The 27,066-nt window shown below is 30.4% G+C and overlaps 1 protein-coding gene across 1 annotated transcript in view; it reads right to left on the reverse strand.

The window, feature by feature from the left end:
- The window catches only part of LOC147065386 (prohormone-4), a 200,868-nt gene that overhangs the window by 40,853 nt on the left and 132,949 nt on the right, over window positions 1-27,066 (reverse strand). The window contains exon 3 of the mRNA XM_085956792.1: window positions 10,388-10,519. Within this exon, the coding sequence (XP_085812918.1) occupies window positions 10,388-10,519 (132 nt within the window). The remainder of the gene's footprint in view (window positions 1-10,387; window positions 10,520-27,066) is intronic.

The following is a 27,066-nucleotide window of genomic DNA, read 5'->3' on the forward strand; positions in this document are numbered from 1 at the left end:
TTTGCTACCATTCTTTATGCCAAGTAATAAAATATTATCAAAGCTAAATTTTACAATCAAAACCAGATATTTTTTACCACAGGTAATAACCGTAATCTCATCCACAATTAATCACGTCGCCTAGAATTTAAAATAAATACATGGATTGTATGACTATTGCGAATTGCTTAATAATATTATTATAAGGGTAGATGTAGACTTACGTAGATGTACACAAATGATAATAACGTTAACCAAACTAAAAGGTACTTATAATGTTTTTTCCCGTTGTCGTAAATACAAAATATATCGTAAAAAGATAAACTTTGGGTTTTGCTAGAATGGGGAAAACTTGCTAACAATAAAACCTTTGAAGAAAAACAAGGCTTCACAAAATGCCATAGATCAGATGACATGGGTGTTTTTATAAAAGTTTATAATAAACGCTGGCCTCTTTGTTCTGGAAGTTGGTAAGATAAAAAGCTCAACGAGTAATTATTTTACGTGAAAAGCATAAAAATCTAAGTAATTTAGATTATAGGTTGAATATAGGTACCTACATTCATTTAAAAATTATAAAATAATTGTTTTATAACACGCTCTAATAATATTATGTAGGCAAACCTTTAAAAATAATAAAAAAATATTTTATCGCACTATTAAAATGTCATAAAAATTATTTTCAGAAATATATGTTTTTTTGTATATTTTAAGTTTTACACTGTGAAATACGTAGTGGGTAATGATCGTTATGCATACTAGGTTCCCACCACCACCCGTCGTGTATGTACAGCCGTGGATATGCACGGCCGCTTTCTATTACGCTATAAACGTGTCTGAAAGAAGTGATTTTTTGTGCTCATTCCGTCCCGAGACGGAGCCGCCATTATATAGACTGTTAAATTATCATTAATAAATCATCTAAGTATACAAATACTGTAGAAATAGTATAATATCAAATATTACTTAAAACTAATGATCGCCCATGGCATACACGTAGAGTACCTCTACGGACACAAATATTCAGACAGCTACTCGTATACACAATAAATAAATAGATTGATTCGAATTATTTTTAAATTTTAGTTGCGCGTTTTATCCCGTTTTGTTTCAAATTATTGAGGCATAATATTTTTTTTGTTCGATTTTTAAGTATGCGTTTCTCAACCTGCATACCATCGCATATTGTTTACAAGTGCGTTATTTTAATGAACTTCCTTTCGAGATTTCAATAATAGAGATGGAAGTCTTCTAATAGTTTTTGTAGGTATATACCATAAAAAGTCAAAAATCTGTGAAAGTTAAATCAATATTGGTCCAGTAGTGCTCGAGTTAATTGAATAAAGACACAGGCACTCCAATTTTTAATCGTATTCAAAGTTATTTTTAGCGTAAAACAGATTATGAATTCGGAATATTTGTTTTTTGTTGTTAATATTTGTTAATAGTAGCTCAAAAGTCAACACCAGATATCTGCAGTACCTCGGGCACACTGTGGAAAGACAACATTATAGCATTTTCCAATTCGTTATTAAAAAGAATAATCAACGGTAAAACGTAACACATGACAGCTTCACATTTCGTGACTTAAGAACCTCCATGATTTATATATCGAATGAAATGGATATAAAACATAGTTAAGGAGTATATCAAACTGATCGGCATAAGTATAGCTCCATTGGACTGTTCCAGGTAGCAGGTGAAAGAGCGAAGAATTCCCCGATGGTGACCGATGGGGGATGTCAAGTGAAGAAGTAGTAAGTTAAAATGATTCTGTGTTCCTACAATTTTATATAGAATGACATTGATATGGAATATATCCAACTCGGCGAACACATTTCTAAAACCTATCCTGAAAGGAAATAATCAAATAATAAAGGAGTACTGGAAAGGACCAGACACTTTTTTTTTGCTTACTTCGATATAATTTATAGTAGCCAAGACAGTTTTGGGGTAAAAGCTCATTTGGAATTCTTTACACATTTGCCTCATTCTTATAAGGCGTTTTTTTTCTTTTCCTAGTGAAAGTTTTTCAATTTGAATAGCCAATGGAGTGAACTTTTTCTCGCAGTGCTTTCGAGTAGGTACCCACGACCTTTGTATATGCTTTCATAAATTCTGCTTTCTCTTTACTTTATACCGCCATAGTAGGCAGAGCTTTATTATTCTTATAAGTAAGTGTACATACCTGCTGAAGTTTTATTAAGATTCTTTGAAAGCTTATGAAAACCAAATTTTAAATTGAAAAATGCTTATATTAAACCCACATAAGATGACATAATATTAAACTTTACGATATTTTATATATTATTATTATTATTATTATTATTACGTAGGTAGACTTGAATTTACTTCCATGTAGAATAATAAGAATTCGGAATACTTCAGCAACATACTATTATATTTTTTTTTGAAAAATATTTTCATGGAATGAATCTTGAACCAACAACTTACTATCGAATTCACGATGCTATGCTATCGAACTAATCATAAACCATGTTGTAGTTTCTCAAGAATGCTATTCTTTTGAATTCCATTAATATTGGTAACCATTTTTTTGTAATTTTGAATCAATGTATTAATACTAACCTTCATTTATTATACACAGTGTCAGCTCTTAAGAATTTTCAGTTTTAATGTATTTGTATCGGCTGATAATTTTTATTTTAACCGATTTTTATTTAATGAATAACATATTATTAGATAATTATAATCATGCACCATTCGTTATTGAACAACATAATTTAAAAAATATCCCAGAAATATATTTATCTAATTGGCATGTTTCCGAGATGTTTAATCGATTTCCTATGTATTAACTATATTTTATAATTAGGAAATAGTGATAAATTGTAAAATATTGTGTATTATTCACTGAGTAAGAATTGTTGTAATTAAAAAAAAAAAATAATGAGTCAAGGATAGAAGTGATCAATATAACCAAAAAGAACAATGCTTTACAGCTAGAAAAATGGTCAAAAAATACAAATATTTATAATGTATATCGAAGTAAAACAACCTGTAGAGTAATCCTTTGTAATTAAAATGAAGTAGGTCTAACTGTTCGATAAAAGTTGAAAATATCTATGTATTTGTATAGTATAGTGTTACGTTTTTCAGTTATCTTATGAGGCACCATGCAAATCCATCGAGTCTCTTCAGGTTTTTATGTACAGACACGATTAAACTATCACGACAAGACAGTGAAAAGACACAATATAACAGAAAATGAAAAGGTAGCTAGATCTATTCCATATTGTACAGCATAGAAAGGTTAAATATTTACGATGCGCCGTAATGCTTGGTGAACAATCCCACCTCAAACAGATACAAGGCAGGCATTACATGATCACTCTGGATCGCGATCGGGAATTAAACCAACTCTATTGCAATCCAGATTGAAAGTGTAATGCCTACCTAAGGTATGAGAAGTATTTTATTTGCTCTACCTTGCATATTTCAAGTTATAATGCATATTTCAAGTTCCTCATTAGTTCAAAATGATGTAGTATTATGGAATGTCTATTTAATTAAAGAATAATGCTGTTAATTAAAGTTAATTAAGATTTTCAGATTAATACTAAGATGGTTATAAATCTTTGTTAGCATTTAATCAAGTAAGCGAAATGAAATTATCATAATATAAGAAACTCTATATTATAAACTTGAATGCCCTATAAAACGAAAATGGAAACAAATGTTTTCGCAGTATTCTTAGAGGTCATTAAAATCCAGAATGGAGATGTTCAAATATTCTATAAGCGAATATGTTTTTTTTTAATTATATTTTTGTTAAAATGTCAAGTAAAAGCAAATAATGGGGATGACATTAATTTATATTTGATGATTTTCTCCAATGTTTTCTGTAAGTATGTTTATTATTATGCGTGACGAAGAATGGGGGACATTTCACAAATATTGTAATCTATCTCAATTTCTCCTCTACCACAACTTATTTTTCTCTCTTAATCTTTCTTATCCTGTCAGGTTCTGTATACACACATAATCTTTTATATCTGGACGAATTGTGATTTATTGTACAATGCGAGTATATGTTTCAACTTTTATTATGAACTGGATTTATTTGAAATGTCCCAATGTTAATTAATTAAATTTCTACGATAATAATAAAATAATTAATACTGTACTTAAAGTGAATGCAGTGAAAAAATGTGGAAAAGGAAATATACGTTTCATGTATTATTTTTGATATGTAATTTAATATATTATTGCATATCAAAATAACATATAATATCATAGGTATATAACGAGACAGATAGTAATGAATCTGTTTGAAAACTGTGCCTGCATATTATTTAAAATAATATAAATCATGAATGAGAAATGCAAGTAGATATCAATACTTCCAAGAAACATGTTGAATACATTTACATTGAATGAAACTTTCTTCTTTTCTCTCTTATTGGTCATTTATCCGTGGTTGTGGATCGTGGCCACATTAAAATTCCGTCATCTTCCGAGAAACCGAGACTTTCCACCTCTCTCGAACCTTTATTTCTCGCTGGGTAGACTGAAGGTTATCTCCAGTAAGCTCTTCACTTGGTCGCTCTAGCGCTTCGACGCTTTTCTTGGTTTGCTACCTAAAACCACCAGTCTCTGAAGGTTATCCAGAATGCATCTCAAATATTTAGTCGAGAACCTTCCTTCATCTGTAGCTTCTGGATAATTGACTGGTTTGCACTGTGCTCTATCCATGACATACGAAGCGTTCGGCACCAACACCACATTTAAAAGACATTCATTCACTGTATCAAATACAGACCGCTACATTTTTATTCTTCTTTAGCTTCTACGAAGAAGAATTAATCATATTTTAATGATTGATATGCCATGATTGATTAAAGATTTATGAAATTGGTTATTATATTATAATATGATATATTCATAGATTAAAAATTGTTACGTATTATTTTAAATTATGAATTACTCGTTTCATTTTGTGAACACCAATTTGCAGATACCTAATAAAGGTATTTTAATTGGCCAATTTGATATTTAAAATAATTGTCGACATTCGTATATTGGTTGAAAAAACAGCTATGTTTATTGGATACATTAAAATTAATTATTGATGATAATAAAACGGCAGTAATTTCAAAATAGGTCATAATGTGGATACACAATTGAAACATTACTTTTGTACACGCAGTAAATTTATATTTTATTTAACGATTCAACGCTATGTCATTTACATGGTTAAATTAACAACGAAATTTTGATGGAGTTATTATTAATTATAGCATAATTATCCGTAAAACAATAAATACAATTTATTAGTCTTATTCAATTTAAAAAGATGTATTTATTATTTAGTTATTCTTAGGTCACATTCAAATTACGATGAGCTTGGCAGCTTTAAGCTATCTTCAGTCAAACTTTCAAAGTTAATATTTAAAGTCAACAAATTAATATCTCAAACGTCATATTAACGAAGTTTTGTCTGCTGCCATAATAAAGAATGTACATATTCAAAAGAGCTCAGATGTAATATTATATTCCTGACTTGAACTTTCACTCAACCAAGTCAGGACTAGTTCGTTGTTACTAAAGGTCGTATAATATTAGTCTGAGATTCTTAGATCAGCGTGTGGCTTAAATTTAATAACCATTTGATATTATAACATATGTTTGTAACTCAAAATCTATTTATAGTTTTTTTAATAGTAAAAACAGGTATTTATATTTTAATTAGTAAGATTCGTCACGAATGTAAACTAAATACGTCAGTAGAAGTAGTTGAATTTATTAAACGATTAATTTACAAGATAATTTAATTTAATAATGTAATATTCTTTATTGAACGTGATAATATTGATTATTGGTCTGGTAAGTAAAATTACCATGCTGTAGTTTGTGATATGAATATTTATATTGCAAAGGTTGATGTTGAAATAATGTTTGTAACTAATTCAAAGTCTCCAATAGTAATTAATGAATTTTCTTTGTGAACTTTTAACAGCAGCGAAAACTTCGAAAGGTCATTTTTCAGTCCGTCACATGGACGTCTCTTTCCAGGGCTTATTTTTGTCCGCCGGTTTTATTCTGGTCTATTTGCCAAAGCGATGGCTTGTCTTATCACACTCTGTAATCAACTCGGGTCGAAATATTTTAATTAGAATTCTGGCTTGAAAAGATTTTTCAACTAAAGATAATTAAAAATTACAGAATCATTAACAATTTGTTTTTTTTAGTGAAAAATAAGTATTATTAAATGAAGTTTATTTGTTTATTACATTTTTCAGTTTTCTTTTTGGTTGAATTTATTAAAACAGAAATATTATAAGAATTCGTTGGCGCGTGTAATCTAACTGAATCTAACTTTAATATACGGTGGGAATATTTTCAAAATAGTGGATTTTATTAAGTTTCCCTGAGCGATAAATTATTGAAAGTATTCTTAATTAAATTTAATATTAATATTAAGTTGATTTTCCCCCCTTTAGAATCATATTATATGCGAGCTCTTGTTCCTGTAATCATATCGGTTTTATTCTAGGAGCTTTTTAAATTTCGAGCTTCTACAAAAAATCTACAGTTTCTCTGACTGAAACTTTTTAGTAATCGATTTTATATTTAAGTTTTTTTATAATTTATGGCTTTCCTGTCAAAAATAAATTTGGATCTAGACAAAGAACAAAAGAAGGGGTTTCGAAAGAAAAATACACATAAAGAACACCGCGCTAAACTAAACGACAAATAATCAACATATTATTATTTATTACCAATCATCATCTCAAAAGTACAACTGTATAGTTCGATTTATTTTGTTTTTGAGAATGTTTATAGGTATATTTTCTTATAATATGATACAACCAATCAATAAACCAAGGCTTGCCGCTTTGATAATAATAATTATGAATTAAATAAACATATCACAACCTCATTATCATATTATTAAGTCAACACTAATGCGATACTGATTTGGCGCAAATAAAAGACTTCACCTATGAATATAATGTAACTACTTACGATGGGTTTGCATTTAAAATGTATCTATAACTTTATTTAACATAGTAATTCTATGGTAATAATCGTATCTATTGATTCCATGAACAATGGTTACTCTTAATTCGATATCTTGAAATTTTCTGACAGTTTTACTCCCATTATAATATGGTTAGCGTTTTAAAACCCTTTTTTAAATAATATAATAGACGGATAGGTTTTACAGATTTTGTTTGCATTTCATTTTATAAATATGGGTAACAAAATGTCGTATCAGACTTGAAACACCGTGAAATGTTCTATCGGAAATATATGGCCATATAAAGACCATTGAAGTTAATCCCTCCAAACCAAAACCCGCCATGTACTACACTCGGTCTTAATCAAGCGTATCACGTGGCCCTACATTGGCGATGTGAAGCATCTTGTTCAGTTTTAGGCCGGAAATGTCCTAGGAGAAGATACCCAGGACTAAGGTTGCTACGTTCAAAGTGAGCTCTGACTGAGTTTAAAGAAGTTACTTTCTAATGCAAAGTGCCGGGGAGAGAAGAGCACAAGGAAATTATAAAAGTCCAACCTCTTTGGGTCGTATAGTACTGACATGAAATTCATGTCTAAATAAAACACGTTTCTTATCGGTTTACATTTTACAGGAAGCCAGCAGCAAACAAATTTTGAAAATAGCCAATATTTTGGATTATTTATTAGGTTACGTTAGGTTATTCTTGAATTCATGAATTTTGCCAAAATCAGCTGTGAAAATTGAATTAATGTTATTAAATTAATAAATTTGGAGACCGTATAGTATACGGTCATCTCTTTCCGATAAGAAAGCTCACGGCGAACTGTGCACGGTGAAATGTTTTACGAACAATTTACAGGTAACCACAAAATATTCAGTACGGTTTCTAAATGACTAATAATTTTAAGTCTTTGACTATGAATATATCTTTACAAAGTTGTAATATTCTATCACAAGCTATTACGAATGACAATATACAGTGAATTTATAAGTGAAATAGGTATATGCATTATTTATTTTCGATTATGTAATACTTAATAATAAAGTTATTTCTTGGCTAAATATCGTGATATCTAAAAACGTTCAATATTTTACATTATAACGTTTTTCTTAGGTCGTATTATTATTTGTCCGGTGGTTGTTTGACCGGTACAAAACTTGCAATCGATTTTTAACTAACTTCCCGACTAGCTAGACATTTGAAAATTTTAGAATATATCAGAACACGATGCCAATGCATTTTTTAGCCATCTTTAAGTATAATTGAATTCACTTTTAGTTAATTCTGTTTTGTATGAAAAGTTATTTCGATACCATTATTGGTTGCTAGGGGATCAGGGGGTCCTAACAACTAAATTATTAAATACTATATACGTGCATTACAATGGAAATCAATATGAAATGACATTTCATTATTCAGTATTTCTATCAGTACAATTTTTTTTATCGTTTAAGCTAGTCAAGTTAAGTTCATATGATTCAACAAAAAATTTAAAAACGTTGTAAATAAAAAGTTCTTTTTATCTTGTAATTATTTATTAATATTATGTTTTAAGCCCCAGTTCCAATGAAACGGAATGCATTAGTGTATATTTATATTGCAGTTTAAATAAGAATTTATAAGTTTTATTGGGAGTTTCATTTAATATTTCTGTTAAAATATATGTGTCATATAATGACCTCATAAACATTTTTATTTATAAAATATTCCGCACTAACATTGTTTAAACTGTAAAAAATGAACGAGAGTGAAAAATTCTAACATTTTTGCATATTTCTGCACCCCATAAAACTAATAAAAGAGTCACGTTTTAGGACATTTTTGCATGTGTAATATTTTTTCAACACTTGTGAGTTATCTCATAGTTAAAAGTTAACAAAAAAAGTTTAGTACGCGGACGCAATTATCTTTATTGTTATTAGTCCACAATGTAGAGGAAGCCTGTCCGCACGCCACGACCGTGAAACGTATTATTTAACCATCAATTTTAATTAAAAAAAAAAAAAAAAAATATAACACGAATAAAAGCATCATTTTGTAAAAGATTTTTCACTAAACGGCTTCCTTTTAACATATTATTAGATATAATTATTGTCAAATGTTTGCTGCTAGTAGTCTCTTAATTATTCATTAAATATAATATTATTATACTGACTCAACTCTAACGTTAATGTATTTCCACTAAATATTCGAAGCGATTAGTAATGGATTTTTAATGGTGATAAACGAAAATGGAGTAGTTTTAAGTTTTTTTATACACGTGTTTTAAAACAAATAATATGAAATGAATAACATAATCAACGGAAGAACATTGACAATGTACATAGTATATATTTTTATGTTATATGAATTTCCATCGGCATTCTATCAACGATTGGAAATACTAATTTCAAGGTAGACACGTATATTCACATTCCATTATAATATTATATTTATCCATGAGTTGATACATTGGATGGACAGTTTATAACAAAATTGATGGATTGTATACAAAACTCCCGCTCGCGGATATATTAATTATATATTATATAATTTCAAGAGAAGATTTTCTCTCTTTTCAATAGATTCAGCATTTACTTTGTATTTATAACAATCTGTAAAATTAGTTTTGTCAAGAAGTGATAAACATTTTCTCATTTGAATAAATATTTTGTCTATTTTGCTCTCGATGATCAATCGATTTGAATCTTTTAAATTAAGTTTTTTTAAAGCATACAAAATTTTATGTATTAAGACTTAATACGTCAAATTACATACTTTATACTTAGTATCCCATAGAAATATTTTTTTAGAAAACAAAATGTTTTTTTCTATCATTAATTATTTCAGCATTTATTGAACGGCCAAGAATGGACCTAGATATTATAATAATACTTATATACTAAATCACAAATGTCACTATTTCCTTAAAATTACGTGGCAATTACAACCTTAAATAGACAGTTTTATCGAATAAATTTTACAAAAAAGGTAAACGTTAATTTAATAATGTATATATCGCTAAATAAATATAAAAAATGCTATAATCAAGGATACATTATGTTCCTATTTGGCCTCACGATTTATTGGATAATGGATATTTATTAGTATGTACCTTGCTAATATTATCATTGGTTAAACTTTTTTTGAATATTTCTTCTGAAAACCTTTATATAGGAAAGACTATCATTACTATTGATAGTACAGTTCAGTATCGACCACATTGTCCCAATTCCGAAAAGGATATTTAAAAGTTTTTGTTACGATAAATCATTGCAAGCAATTCGCTCAGCCTTTTAGGTATATTATCTGGATCCATATACACATTAAAAATCAAAATGGCACAGGATTTGAAATCCATAAATTCAGAAGCTGACATTGATTGAAGGCACGGTTACAAGAGAACATGAGGAAATATAATCTTGGATATATCAACTCACCTGCAGTGCAGAGTCTCGAGTCTTCATCGTAGCCATCCGAACAATCTGGTGCCCCGTCGCAGAGGTATTGTATAGAGATGCAGTTGCCATCACCAGGACACTTGAAAGGCTCGTACGGGTGACAAGCATCTCCTGAAAGAAAAAGAGGATAAACTTCATTATTAAATGGAATTTTTAAGATATATAGATATTATTACTATCGGCTTGAGGCTACTTGTTTGAAGATTTTTTTTAAATTCAAATCAATCTTAATGTAGTATTTTATACTTAGTTTTAATATAATGTAGATTTAAATGTTAATTAAAATAATAACACAGTTAATATTACCTTTGTTACGTAATATATTATCTACATAGGTATACCATACTCAAATTTAAAACATTAAATATGCAACACTTTTTCCTGGCGGTACAACCCTATGTGTTTATTTGTTTACATAATCTGCCTAAATTCGCTTTCCCTTAATTGAGTCATTAAATCAAACTCGACACTATTCTTCCATCTTGTAAGAGGTCAACCAGATCTTCGTCTGCCTTTCGGCTTTCCTAATATCAGTTTATTTGTCATGCATGACTCGTTCATCTTGTGCATAAAGCCTAGCCATATAAGTTGGCCCAATTTGATAGAATATATATATATATATATATATATATATATCAAGTATGTAACACGTATATTTTAAATTAAAAGTATTAACTAAAGAAAACCGATAAACCTTATACAAGAATATCAAATATATTATATTTAATATCAGCGCATCTATTCTATACAAAAAAACTGCTTTCGGAATTTATGGCAGCTAACTACGGTAGGAAAGTAACGAAATATTAACACTTATTGTTACAATTACAATAAGTTAGCCGTCTGAACTGTCAAAACTGTCTATCTCACTCTAAAATTTATCATAGCCAAGAGAGGTGCTGTTAAAACATATCACTTATTGTAACAGTTATCACTAACTTATTGTAATTGTTACAATCATTTACAATTGTTACAGTCTATATTAATTTTTTATTTGGAAATTAAATTCAATATAGATATTTATTTATAATTTGATGCCCATACCTATATATATATATAATATTAATTTATACGTCTATACATATCTACTAAGGATGAATAAAATACACATGTAATTAGATTGATCACATTTATCGTCTTAGATCTAAAAATAAAATAAATATTTATTCTAAAAGTGTCTCATGCCAATTTTGTTAGAACGTATTCCGGAAGGTCTAATTAAGTATTTTATTTAATTACCCATTGGGCCGCATTTCCGTTTGAGTATTTTTTTTACCAATAATATTACGGTCAGTTGACACCTATAAATAGTAATAATAGAGTTGATGAAATGTCAGCTAACCTGATTGACATTTAAATATTTAAAGGTCAAATTAGCTATTAATCGGTCAATTTTTATACGTTAAACATGCATTAATATTAAAGCTGTGACTGTTATGTTTGCTTATGCTTATGATATAGAGAGATTAAACAGTTTTTATTTGAGATACGCGTAATTAGCTTATGATATAAAATCAGATTTAAACATCGCAAGTAATAACATCATAATCGTACCGGGCGACCGGTTGAAAATAAATAACTAGATATCAGATATCGTACAGCCTGCCTTCTCGGAATTTGGCCAGAAAATATTCGGAACGTAAAGTGTTTGTAACCACCTTATAGGAAATTGAATTGTACGTACACTTTTCGAGCGAGTACTTTCGCCTCTAAGCAATCGATCCGTCTTGAAATATAATATGAAATACAACTTAGTATTACTTAATTACATTGCAGCCATGCCCTGCTGCTTATGAGACCGTCAGAAGCAACTGCTGGCCTAATCCTTGAAAGGTGGTCAATTTACAATTTATAGGATAATACAGTCATTATACGCTCTCGATAGCCGGCGCCTGACGCGTCGGCTTATAATGTCGTGGGTCTCAGGTTCAAATTCTAGGTCTGGCAAGTACAGATATTGTTTTTCAATGTGTGTTTGGAGTCAGAATATGAAGCTAATATGTTAAGCAAGTGGCTAATATTTAAAAACAAAAATCTGTTAATACATGATATGTACCTCTACTTTATGGAGGCCCATAATATGACCTTCTTAGGATCTAATCCCCCTCTATATTTTACAAGACCGACCATAATATCTTCATTAGCCTTTCAGATTCTCGGATGACAGTGTCTTTGTAACGCATGATTCGTCAATCCTGTGTATATAATTCAGCTATCCCAGACCAATATAAGTAATTGCTATGGTATATTCATTTAAAATAATTAACGATGTCACAAAGTCATTGAATAATTGAAATAGGTTTATTTAAAATACTTAAGTATAATTTTTGAGATCTAATCTTGATATTTTATAGTAACTAGATTCTAGATAATATAGGAACCACTGTACCAGTAACTATTTTTACAATTTTTATAAAAATTGAAGTTATTGATAGCAAGCATTTAATAGTACCTATATTATATTATAAATAATGATTATTAAACCAAGTATATTGAATATTATTATATATTGTAACCACGGACAGGGCTGTCAGTGCCGTATTTTATGATTAGTATTCTCAATTCTAATCCCTATTCTGGGATTAGTGAAAACGTGCCAGATTTATGGTGAAAGGATATTTTCAGGATGTCATAAAATAATCTTTTAGTTGCAACCCTTATTATTATTATTATTATTATTATTATGAGGGAGTAAACATGTCTCCTAAATTTTACAAGCTAGAAAAACACAGTATTAATTAAAGTGAACGACTATCTCGTAAAATTTTATGATAAAGTCGACATTATTGTGGTATACATATTAAAATATAATGACGTTTTTTTTGTAATGTAGAAACATTCACTGTTGAATATTATAAGTATTGTGTGTGTAAATAGAAAAACAATCCTGAAATGCGGGAATATAAAATTCTGAGATATTGAGATCTCAAGAAAAATCCAGGAATCAAATAAAGATTCTATATTAATGATAAAATTGAAGTGCAACTGGTTATGATTTAACCATTTTTTTTAAATTGTCTGGTTATTCCTTTATAACTAAAAATATACTAGACGAATTTTAATAAAACTTGCACATCTTATAAAAATTATTGATTGTATCAATTTTGTACAGTTTCATCTTGATGTCTTAAAAGGTTCCAAAATTAAATGAAAAACGTCTCTAAAATAACGCATTTGGAAAAATTTATTAAGAGTAAGTAAAATTGTCAGATAACAACGGTGGAGTGATGAGGTGATGTCCGGAGAGTATTATGTGTACTTACATGCAACTATTGTCGATCGCGCGGGCTCAATCCATCTCTCAGTCGAATGTAATAGTGATGCACGTGTCAAAAGTACAGACTGGATATTCATAGAAATGGAATGGCTGGGTGGAGGAACGCGCTAGACCCAACTACTGTTACCAATTGAAAAAAAATCGAATCAGTCTATTATTAAGTCTGTATTTTGCGTGGATGAAATAGATCAGTAGATAATATTATGTAGAGATAGTTTTATAAAAAATAAATCATAATAATTAAAAAATAAAAAGAAATTTTTATATACAACGTTTTTAAATTTTCTGTTGAATTATTATGCTCAATATGCTCAAACTTGTCCTTGATATGAAGTAAATAAAAAACAAACAAACAAAAAAATATAGAATACCGAAATGTCATTTTGATTTCCATAGTAACGCACGTATATATTAATAATTTTATAAAAACTTTGCTGGTTGCAATAACGTTTCATTATTATATTTTAAATTTTTGTAATCAATACTACAATCAATATCAATACTACAATCAATATCAAATCAATACAATCAACTATTTGTTTCCTTAATAATAAAAAAAATAGTTGCCAGGACCACCCCCTTAGCAACCAATAATAGTCTTTTACTTTTTACGGATTTTCTGAAATAACTTTCCATACAAAATAGAATTAACTGAAAATGAATTCAATTCTGCTTAAATATTGCTAAAAGTATTAAAAGAATGTATTGGCATTGTGTTCTGATATATTCTAAAAGTTTCAAGTGTCTAGCTAGTCGGGAAGCTAGTTAAAAATCGATTGCAAGATTTGTACTGTACAAACAACCACCGGACAAACAATAATACGAGCTAAGAAAAATGATGATACTCTTGTCGGTAAAGCAATAATATCTTGTTAAACATTTGTTGTCATCCATACTCAGTAGCAAATACCTTCGTGAATGACAAATTTCTTTCCTAAATAAAATTTCAAGGTTGATACGGAAGCCTGTGACCTTAACAATTTATTTAATGAAAACGCAATAAATAATCTTAACGTACAGGAAGATGTGGAGATATCGCTTTATTAACGGCTAAGGCTGACATAAGCGTGGGCCGAGGGATATCTCAAGGGGGATCTTTTAATAATATATAAAGGATACATCTTTACTTAGGCACACTACTTACGTGTATGTATATTGTATAGTGAATATTCGTATAGGTAAGAGTTTTCAACATTTTCCGGCAAAGCTTCTAGACTGAGATTTTTAGACGATGGATAGAAAAATGAAGAAACGTGAGCTATTAATCAGTACTTAAGAATATTGTTAATAAATTAATTAGTCGAAACGGAATACGGGTGGTACAACTTCATTATACTAGTAAATTCTACAATATTTGAGTTATATTATATTATATTGACAGCTATTTAAGGGTATACACCCAACCTTATAACGATCCCCAAATTATCTTTAGATCATTCTGAAGTTCAGTATATAGCACGGAGCAGCAGCATATAAATGATTAAAATATCGCAAATTTAACCAACTTTCAAAATCAAAATACTTCATCACCCTAAAAACTTTAGTTACTTAAATACTTACTAGAGATACGATTTTGTTTAGCGGTCATATTAGTGATTTATATATGTCCAGTGTGATATATATATGTAACTCAAATTCAATAAAGAAGACATACTATAGATATACCCTCATAAATCATCAGGTGTTCGAATTTAGAACTGAGCTCATCTCAGTATAAAAAGTATAAAATGATCTGTCAAATGTTAATATGTGGCGCCCTCACTTAGCGGACAACTTATACTGGTGGATCTATAGAGCTCCTTCTTTTTTCCGTAATATTATGGAAACCAATAGTGTGCGGTTTATAAATACTGTAGTCCTAGATACTCGTATTTATATAAAATATGCATATTATGAAAACATTAACTTAGAAAACCATGGAAGTAATCAAATATTATCATAATAATACTAGTAGGTATTATATTACATATTATAATTATTATTTTCATGTGATAAGCTGTTGACATATTAAATTTTTTTTTTAAATAAGTATAAACTGTTCACATACATTCCGCATAGATATATAGTTATATATTATAATTCAAGTAAGGAATATTTTAATAGGTAACTGGTAAATAACTGTTTTGGTTGATAAAACTATTTGTAACGAAGATCATGCCCGATCTTAAGAGCCACCGCACGCTACTGATGGACACCATGGGGTACCACTATACAAGACTCTAGGATTGGTTAGTTTCAAGAAAAAGCAGGAATTGAGACTGTCTTCCACATTTAATATCCGCCGGAAAAACCTGTTTTTAAAGCTAAGATTATTTGATGTCTTTGTAAGGTTCCGTGATTCGCTAACAAATATCAGCACTGTCAGATTGCTAGCATTAAAATAGGCGATAGATATTTGTTTCCAATGCCAATTAATGGGAGTCCTTGAATGCTGACCCAGCGATTCCTATACTGACAGCGATTCCAATTATTCTGAGAGTTTCCCTTTGTCAACTGTCAACTGTCAACAGTGTCGACACTATTAATGTCCTATCCGTCGATCATCAAAATGGTAATTTAAATCGGAATAGGTTTCATTGGTATAGCGTTGAATTTTCGTGTTAATTATTTACAGGTCAACACGAGATGAATAATTTATTATTATGCATCGTGAGACTGTATCATGTAGTGTAGACAGTATTTTGGAAGCTACCGATATAATTCTCAAATAAAATAGCATCATTGATTTACGGTATACTAAAACTTTTAGGTGCCTACATTTAAATTTAACAGACAATGAAATTTATGTTCAACCAACAAAAAAAGTTACGAAGTGATGTTTAAAAATACGCCTCTTGTGAGCTGTTGTAGTTTTACTAACACTATATACAATGCTATATATGAACAGTACAGAAAGGGTCTACAGATTTTTTAAATATAAATAGTGTAGTCTCAGGTTTCCGTTGTAAGAATTCGTTTTATGAGAATATACTAGAATTAGTTACTGGGCAAACAGTGCTGAAGAAAATCACAATCATACTCAAAGATAAACTCAAGGATCTTCTCAGACTATAACAGTCAGTACTTGCCTACTTTATATAATGTATAACTGTGAAACATTAGTATCTTATACAATAAACACACAGATTGTGAGCAATTAATAGAAAAATAATATCATGCTGACCAAATTGCACAAATTAAATTATGCGATCCCTCAAAATATTTTATAGTAAGAAGTATTATAATAAAGTATGTTAAGCATGGCCCCCACATCCTGAAGTGGACCCCCAGGCCAGGATCTTTGGCAGGCAGTCTGACACTCCACAGTAGCGTTTTATAAATGGTGTTCGAAGTCAAATAAAATCCAGTATATTTTTAGCTATTTTTAACACATTGAATAATGAAGTTGTCGAGATAACAAACAAAAATTGCTTCGCACAACCATATAAGTATTTAAAAATGATAATAACCTCGAAGTAAAATAGCGCCCACAGCGACTTTTTTAATAATTAGAGCAAATTTAATATGTATGTTTATCTTATTTATCTGGTCGACCCACCACGCCAGGGCAATCCTGAGCTCGGGCCCCTTAGCTAGAACCCTCTCAACCCCACCTTTGTGGGGGCCATGACATTAAGTAACTCTTATATTGTTATTGGTTAATTTTAGTTAGATAAAATAGATACTCCATGATACCTAAATTTTGGGCCCCCTCAGAAACAAATCAGAACCGACATTTGGCGGCAGGTAAATGCAAGTTTCTAATATTAAATATTACCTGCCTCCAGCGTGGCTGTCCAATTCCGACAAGGCAGGCCGCATCTACCAACAATTCTCCTACGAGTTCGGTCAATACAATATCGTGAGACAGAGATATCTGTGTTGATGTATCTACAATAAAATAAATCCTACTATAAGACCTTGTTAGTTAAGATGTCGATACCTACTAACTCGTCTCCCGTACTTCTAAGTTTACCCAGTATATATTATCTGCTTTTATATACTGGTTGAATTTTGTAATCTTCATACAATAACAATTGTATTCATCTTTAAACAAATGCCGTTACACCACAGAACAGATAATAAATAGAATACCAGTAGGCTATATTCAATACCCCGCATGGTGAAGCAGGCTTTTGAATGTGTGAGTGTCCTACGAAAATGAAACACGCATTATGCACGTGCAATAGTGTGTGTAATACACCAACATTGAATGAGCGTAAATGCATAAACCGAGAGCAGTTTTCAGTATTCGACTTTAAACGTATTCTAGACACATGTGTAAGTTTAACCCGGATTCATCCTTACTCGAGTCGGTTACCTGCTATTGCCTTACCCGTTGTGTATTTAAGTTCCCATTATTTCTGAGTTTCCTGCGTTATACACTACAGCTTTTCATTATTGGAGCCCACTTTACTGCCTTCTGAGCAATGCACGCAGCCGAATAGGGACTCGATTGAAGTGTTATTAAATATCTCCACACTGCAGATGAATGAGAATATATTATAATATGTATATTTTTTTAAATGTTTAATGTACGATGTATTTAATTAATGTAATCAATTTTACATAATGTTATATCTTTTTGGATTATTATAATCGTCATTTTGAACAATCCTCGGTAGTTTTTGGATACTAGAAACTATCGAGATGCGTATATAACTTGACATACTGGTAGCCCGTCCACCATTTTACGTACATTTCCTTTCCAGCGTCGTCTTTGATTTTTCATATGCCACCTACGTGACCTATTAGCCTCCATAAAGTGACTATATTTATAAATATTCATTATACCTCGACCTTTATAAGATGTTTTCATTAACAGCCTCAAAGATTATTCTCAGGTTGGGTGACCAGTATTGTGATAGATACGCAAATACTGAGTAGGTACATGAGAGTTAGGATGGTCATTATAAATGTCTACGTTAATATAAATATTGTTACAATTATTAGGTAGGTGTAACTAACTATGTATGTAAACTATGTATTTCTTATTTAATGAATACTACATAAGATTAAAAAAAAATAGTATTTGTTATTGAGCATAGCTACGTAATATTTTGATAATCCCTAAAACACACGTATTGGAAAAAATGTTTTTGAAAAATATCTGTCCATACATACTAAGTGAGACCAGTACTTGTATCCATCGAATTCCAGCCAATGTACTTTATTTACCGGAACTTAAAATAAGACTTCGGATGCATAGTTAATAAATTTAGAATTAATTTTACACCGGTTGCTTATTCGGTTGGTTGTTTCTTTCGCTACAAATATGTTTTTTGTAATACACACGTATGTTTCTGATTTTAAATTAACCCACAAAAAAGTAAAGATGAGTAAGGTATTTTTAAAATTGATTTTCAGATAATATTTCAATATTGAATGATGAGGTGTTCATTTAATAAATTAACATCACGATTTAAAGTAGGTTTCATGGTAATGCTAATGATTAATTACGAACAAGTAGGATTCGGGGGTATTTGAAAATAGTGTGTAGGATTTGGCCTGGCTTTATCAATATTGGCTGTAGACGACTATTTATGCATTCACAACCTGTGTACACTGTAAACTGTTTGGCAGATTGCAAACACAATGTAGCCGTTTTCAGCATAAACAAAACATTAAACGCTCGCCCGGCTAGGAAATTATGCGAAACGTTGCTCCAAGTAATAATAATATTGTTACAAGTGCAGCTGCAGTTTGGCAACGCTGTTATGCATTGCATTCCCTCTAAAGGTCAGTTGGGAGTAGGTACCTAAAATAAAAGAGGTCGACTTATTTGAAATTCACAATGAGTTCACGGTGAAATGTTAACGACAAATGCAGTGACAGACAAAAGTCACTCTGATAAAAAAAGTATTTGTAACAAGAAAAGTTAGGTACTGAAAAGAGTTACAATTAACAAAATATGTTCTTATTGAACACACTATTTAAAAAAAAATACAATTCAGATTAATAAAAATTATATAGGATTTGTATACGTATGAAAAAACTGTTCTCTGTTTGTGAGTATCCATTCATATGAAAGTAACGAAGGTGAAGGTTGAAAAACGGATTGAAAATAACGATCTAAATATAGTTCGAAAGAAAGTTTCTAATTTAGAATTCAAACTTATTATCTATCAAGCATCTGTCAGTTGATAAACATATTTCTATTGATTCTATTACCATTATCACTGTCATAATAATTATATGTCGAGATTTTTGTATCTCTTGGGTACCCCATGGTAATTGTTTTGTCCAACGCCTATATTGTGTTCGAAGTATGTATCCTATTTGAATTGGAAGATTTTTAGTCAAGTCGCACACCTTTGAGTATGTTATCCAATTACTTGGTTTTATATTATTATTATATCAACGTCAATTCAAATATGCAAGCGTTCAAGCAAACAACTTTAAGTTTATATACTTCTCATTTACTGAGAATTCATGTTCGCATTCCACATTTTTTAAATACTGAACGCTATGAAGTTAGGGGCGAGTCAGAGAGTACTTTGTAAATACTCTGAAAACAGAAGGAAGTCAGAGTGTTCTCCGTGAATGCATACGATGAGACTTTTTGTTATTCGTGACTCGAATGACCTAATCAGTAAGAATGATATATGAAATGTAATTGACGCGGTGACTTATCTTCAAATTTAATGACCCATTTCGAATGAACACACAATGGAAGGCTGACGATTTACGAGTATGTGCAAACAATATATTATTGGCATACATCTATTTACACACATTGAATGACATATTATATTAGTTTGTTAATAAGAGATAAACCCAAGAAAATAAAATATGTGTAAAAAGAATCATACGCAATAATAACAGATGTTTAATATAACATAGTAATAGTAAGAAAAAAACAAGTAACTGAGTAATTTGGTTACTACTTGAATTTGGTTTACGACAAAATTTGACAAATTATACACAGAATGGTCTATAATTCGTGAACCCATTTTAAATATTCATAAAATGTTGTATTTCATATTTTAAAACGTTTCGTTAGTATCAATATGGAAAATTAAGGAATGAACGTGTGGGATCGAATTTTATTTCATAAATCAAAAGTAAATTATTCAAACACAACGCGCATATCGACATAATTTTTATTGAAAGGATTGTTTTTAAAAATTCCACGATTATGATATTATTGGCAGGTTTTCAAAAGAAGCGATCAGTAGTTGACTTATTTGGAGCTAAAAATGCATCTGTATAATTTTGTGCAATATTACACCTGAAAAAATATCAGGTTTTTTTCGAAAATCACCACAGTACTGCTTGTTACTATTAAGAAGGCGGCCGATATCGGTCAATGATAGGTTTTTTTAAACCAGTTTGTTGTTGAAGATAATCCGTTGATGTAGATTTAACAAGAATTGGCAAGTAAGCTACTACAGGTCATATTGCCTGAGCGTCAATGAGACCGTTCACTGGAGAGTGAATAATTTCAAATTTGTTTAGTCAATACGTTCACCTAGTTTGACAGTACCAGACCTATTCATTTGGGGATATTAATTGAACTACCATCAAGTCTATGTGAATAAGCTAATACCAATACAACAATTTAAAAACAGCATCCAGTAAGAAATTTGTATATAGAGAGACACCTACGCAATATAATATTCAACACAGTTAATATTATTGACTTAGAGTGCATACTTAATGGAATTTAAATGTAAATACTAAGTAATTGATGTGAGTATTATACCATTCTACTGGAATCGTTTTTTGCTACCCTTGTTTTGCCTTTACACATCTCAGATTATAATAATATGTACTAGATGTACGACTGATTTAAACTGCACAAGTCACAGCCTAGCCGTTACTCAGTCGTGCATCATATTCTACGGCCTACGCGGCATCATGACTGACTCACGACGTCATCGCTAAAAAGCTACGTTTCCATAGTCAGAGTCAAAGGCTGCCTGTGAAACAGTCACCAGCTTTTATGCGAATACAACATACAGTTTCATGACATCACAAGCAAGTTATCTTGATGCCATGATTATTTCTTCGAGAGTAGTGGGACGTCATGAATGATGCCATTGCGCAATACATACAAGTTTACTACACTGACTCAAATGAACTAACTAGTAAGAACGAATTCCTATAATTGAACGAACATTTCCGAGTCACTGCTTAGTTACTCGATTCTCATGACTACATAATAATATTATTTGTACACTTACTGGTGGCACCGGTATATAGATATAAGACGCCTGATGATGCCGAAAGGCGAAACTAAGGTATAATAATAATATAAAAATATACACAAACTAATTAGAAGTTTCAATGATTTTTTAATTTTATAATCATTTTATAATTAAAAATTAATGGTGTAAGCAAACTGGAACATGACTTATGGACTACACTGTATTAAGAATAATTAAGATTAAACTAATTTATGTGCATATTGAATCCTTTCTCGGAATGCGTCAAAATAACTAAATTCTATAAATAATTTAACATCTCCTTTATGCGGCTACCAAAAATTAAATTCGGAGAAAATTCACTCTCTACATCTATATATCCCTGTTACATAAAATTGAGATTTCAAATTAGAATTTAATCTTAGTCGACATGAATATTCATAACTATTAAATGTTATCAGCGAATATTATTTATGATCTAAATTTCATGACAGTGTATCGTGTTAATACGCCTCCCAGTGGCGTGCAAAATTTACTATCGGTGAGAAATTATTTTGCATCCCCACCAAAGGGAATAAGTATTATTCACCCTTCATTTATTCAACAAGTTAGCTAAATGATACTGATAATGTTTATTAACATATTACCAAATATTGTGTCATTTAATAAATAAATTCGAGACATATTTTATCTTCAAACATCCTCGGTTGTAGTAGGCAAAACATGCCACCAAGAGCCTGTGATGGTCAAGTGGTAACATTTCCGCTTGTTTTTTTTTTTATTAAGTTGTGGGTTTGAGATTCGATTTCTGGGTCTACCTAATTCACACGTTTGGACTGGAGAATATTTATATTTAAAATACCAAGGAGCCACAATCTATTAACCTATAAGTATTAAGTTTTCATTAAAATATAGGATCAACTCTGACTAATGATAGTAATTTAGAACGACTAGTAATTATTTCATAATAAAATAAATGTATTTTTAATTTTTCTAAGTAATTCAATATAAATGTTGTATTTTTTCAACGGTGAATAAAACAAAGAAAACAATACTGTCAGGAAGAGATTTTGGCAAGTAAATACATAGGTTAACCCACTTAATTTATCGTGACCTTTGACTGTCTTTATGATGTAATAATATTATTGTGTAGATACTAGAACGTCACTGTTTGTTGCTGTAGAATTTCGGCACATTTCCTTTAAATTTTGCACAGCAACTTAAGGGAAACATTTCTAAGGGCGGCTATTCGGTAAAGATTACCCCCAAGCAATAAAATGAACACATTAAGACTCTTTTTATGTCTGCGAAATGCTCCATTTGCGCGACCCACGGCATTATATCGGCTATTTCACATATGATTACGGACGATATAATTCACCCAGTAAAGGTCTCAATACGTGGGTGAAAATTGCCATTTATTTGAAAACATTCATAGGTTTTTATTTGGCAATTTCGGTATTTTTAGAGCAATGAAAGAATAATGGATCGGCTGTTTTGCATATTTAATGCAGCACCGGTGTGTTACACTTTCTGCGTATCGGTATTTTATCAAAAACTTCTGACAGCGCATTTAAATGCTTAATACATCGTGTTGCCATTTAAATATTTAATGCGATTTTAAATGCGTGATAAGCTATTTAAAATATTAATCCATTAGTCGCGCACGTAGACAAATTGATTGATATTTAAAAACGTTATAAACAACATACAATATCCTACTAAATTGATAGGAAATGAATTTATTATGCTGTTGATATATAATAATATAATCACTCTAAAATATACAAATCCGCATACGGTATCGCTTATCATTTTGATAAACAATATTTAAACGTCCAGTCAAATAAAATCAAATAATAAAAATGACATTTCAAAAAGTGAATAAATTGATCATGTAACTATCCTGATTACTTCATTTTAAAATATCAACATTTTCAATGACATGATATTCCATTTAGGCAAAACATTTAAAAATATACAGATATTTAAAAAAAAATATCCGTTTGAATTTTATTGAACATGGACTTTCAGAGGAGTCGATAAGAAGAGAATTGACGCTTTAGACATGTGGTGCTATCGGAGGATATTCCGCATTCCATGTACGACCAGGCGTACAATTGTTCTGAACTGCATGAGCTTGGTAGGTATTAAAGAATGGCTCTCGCCCAACTACAAGAGTTGCGTTCTTTAATTTTTCGGTCACGGACTAAGAAGAGATCCAAGCAGCCTGAAGAGAAAGGTAATATGTGGTGGCATCGAAGAGAAGAAGTTTTCAGGGCGTATGCCTTCCGACACCATCAAGACACCACCAAGAAATTGACTGAATTAACAATGACTGATGCACACAATCACTCTTTATGGAAGGAACTCGTTGATAACGCGTGTAATTTCACTGGAAACCAAAATTATAATTAGGTACATAGTCAGTCATAGTCGACCAAATATGAGTTTATAACCGGAAACAGCTGTTAACATAAATGATTCAGATAAAACATTAACAATAATAATAAATTTTACCAAGTAAATGAATGTTCAATTAATTATCAAATTATTTTAGTAAGAAATAGGTAGGTACCTGTCGATTTTACTAAAGAAAGGTTATATTTTCACTCCAGAGGGGATTCATCTTATATTGGGTGAATTAACATTTTTTTACATGGATTGATTGTAAATCATACGTTCATATCATTGAGTCGGACACCTAAATTCAAACTCTAATGCTAGTTAAAAAAGCAGAATAAAAATGTGACCTTGATTAAGGTCACCGAAAAATATGTTATTATACTACGTATATAAGTCAAATCAATATGTTTATCTAAAATATATTTTAGAATATAAATAACATAGCACCGATTGCCTTATTGCAAACACAAATTGTATTCGCATAATAAATACACCGGAATAACATTTGCAGGTATGCCCACCTGTATATTCTATCAAGTAGAGATAACGTGAGGTAAGGTCCACAGTGACCGAGCCGAGAAGCAAACGATGTTAGTGCAAATCGAATGAATCAGATGCGATAAATTTTCGCTCGAGAAAATCTAAGCTGCTTTTCCGCAGGATGGATATTGCCAAATGTGAAAGTTCACTGGGAAATTTACCTATCCCTGGGTATTATCATTATTTGCTAAGTACGGCGTTAGCGCTACTTAGCGGCTTAAAAGATTAAATTTAGCTCATTCGAGCAACAAAACATTATTTATGTGTACCTTTTGCGGTATCAGTTTATTGACTTTTGGAATAAACAAAAGCGGAGAATTATTTTATGTCCGAACAACTTAACAAAGTATTGAAATACCAATAAAAATATTTTGATTACCACGTATCACGTTCTACATTATTATGAATGAATTATTTAATTGAGATGCTGAGGATTAAAAGAATACACGTGCACCGGTGACTAAATTAGATAAATTTACTTTAAAGTTTAATATGTAATAATAAAATGCTTGATAGGGGAATAACAATTGTAATAATTAATCACTGTAAAGCCGATCACTACAATTTTGCAGAATTCCTAACTCGCTTAGGTATACATGATCCTAATTTCTAAATGTTAGAACGGCCAAGCATCAAAGCCTTTTTGTCCATCCAAATGTTTCTCAGAGAATGTTACCACTTACCAGCAAGTATAAATTATAATATCAAATGGTAGAAGCTAGAATATATTTTTTTTGTTTTTATAATAAATAATCTTATACAATTAATGTAATAGCAGTATATAAATGTACATATAAACGACTGGAAATTCTAAATAATTTATAGTTAAAAAAGTGTAGCTCCACCGAACTATTCCGGGGTACAGATTATAAAGCAAAGATCGCTATGACGGTGGGCGACTAGGGCGTTAGGGGATGGCACGATAAGAAGAAGAACCAAAAATAATCGAAATGGTAGCTATTTTGTTCATACAATACAAAGTTTTCCACCTTAATCAATTTAGTAAATAATTTATTGTTAATAAAATTTTAATGATTTGGTTTAACTATATTTGAAAGTACTTATTATAAATTAGGTATGTATCACCTAGGATTAATGATGTACGAGTATCAGTCGATTTAGAACAATATTTGAATCTGATTAGCTTGATCTTCAAGCCGGAAGACAAAGCACACTGCAAGTGGTCGTGCGATGCGTGCGTGACGCGAGAGGCATAAAAACTGTGTACGCATCGCATGGCTTCTTGCATTGTGCTTTGCTGCTTATGCTTACACTGAGAAGGAAATATGGATCAAGAATAAAAGGTATTCACCAAAAATAAAAATATTTAACTGGACAAATCCGGTCCAGATATTAATTAATAAAAGTGGAATAAAAATCTGCGTTTTATTAAATTAAATTAATAATACAATGCATTTCCATCATGAATTATTGACAGTTAACACAAAAAAAAAAATAAGAAAATAAATATATTGAACGACTTTTAGGTATATAATATTCTGAATAACAAATGAATATTTAATTCTATAAACTATCATGAATTAAACGCTAATAAATGCTGAATCTCTTGAAAAGGAATTATAATATTGTCTAGCTAGATTATAACCAAGTATATCTTACTTATAATAAATAATTCACTGACTATTGTTAGTAGGTTCCTATCTCTCAAGATTCATTTACATATTTTATGCAGGGGTTTGAAATTTATAGATTTGTACGGTGTCTGGTTATTAATTTTAACTATATATTATATTGTCCAGTATTTTGATAATGATAATTAACAGTCTAATAATCAATTTAGAACAATAATTTCAATTACATTCTATGTCAGAGAATATTGATGATAAAATATTAAAATGGACTCTGAACTTGGTCATTATATATATCAACTTCTGACTACAGTGGTAAAGGGGTTGAATATGCATATTATCGTACCCACAAGATAAGACGTTCGTGAAATTCGTATAATTTACATAGTATACCTACTCTCATAAACACAAAGCCAAGTACCTAACTAAAGATATATTTTGATTAAATGTGTAAACGTTACTCGTTTCCAGTCTAGACCTCAATTTTGGATAATTCAAAGTATGTTAATTTAGCGGTTGACTATAACGTATAACATTATACATGTGTAAAAATGTTAATAAAAAATAATATGTAATTTATATACTCAAAGAAAAATAGTGGATGTACGTACTTTATTATATTAAATAGATTTTTAAAGCTATTGGTTTCAAAGTCTGCAATCTACATTTCTTTAAATATTTTCTTGATTCTGTGCATTTAAGCATCCTTCGTATATATAT

This window comes from Rhyacophila brunnea, unplaced genomic scaffold, assembly GCF_057557595.1.
Source record: "Rhyacophila brunnea isolate RB1 unplaced genomic scaffold, BYU_Rbru_1.0 scaffold_6, whole genome shotgun sequence".
NCBI lineage: Eukaryota > Metazoa > Arthropoda > Insecta > Trichoptera > Rhyacophilidae > Rhyacophila > Rhyacophila brunnea.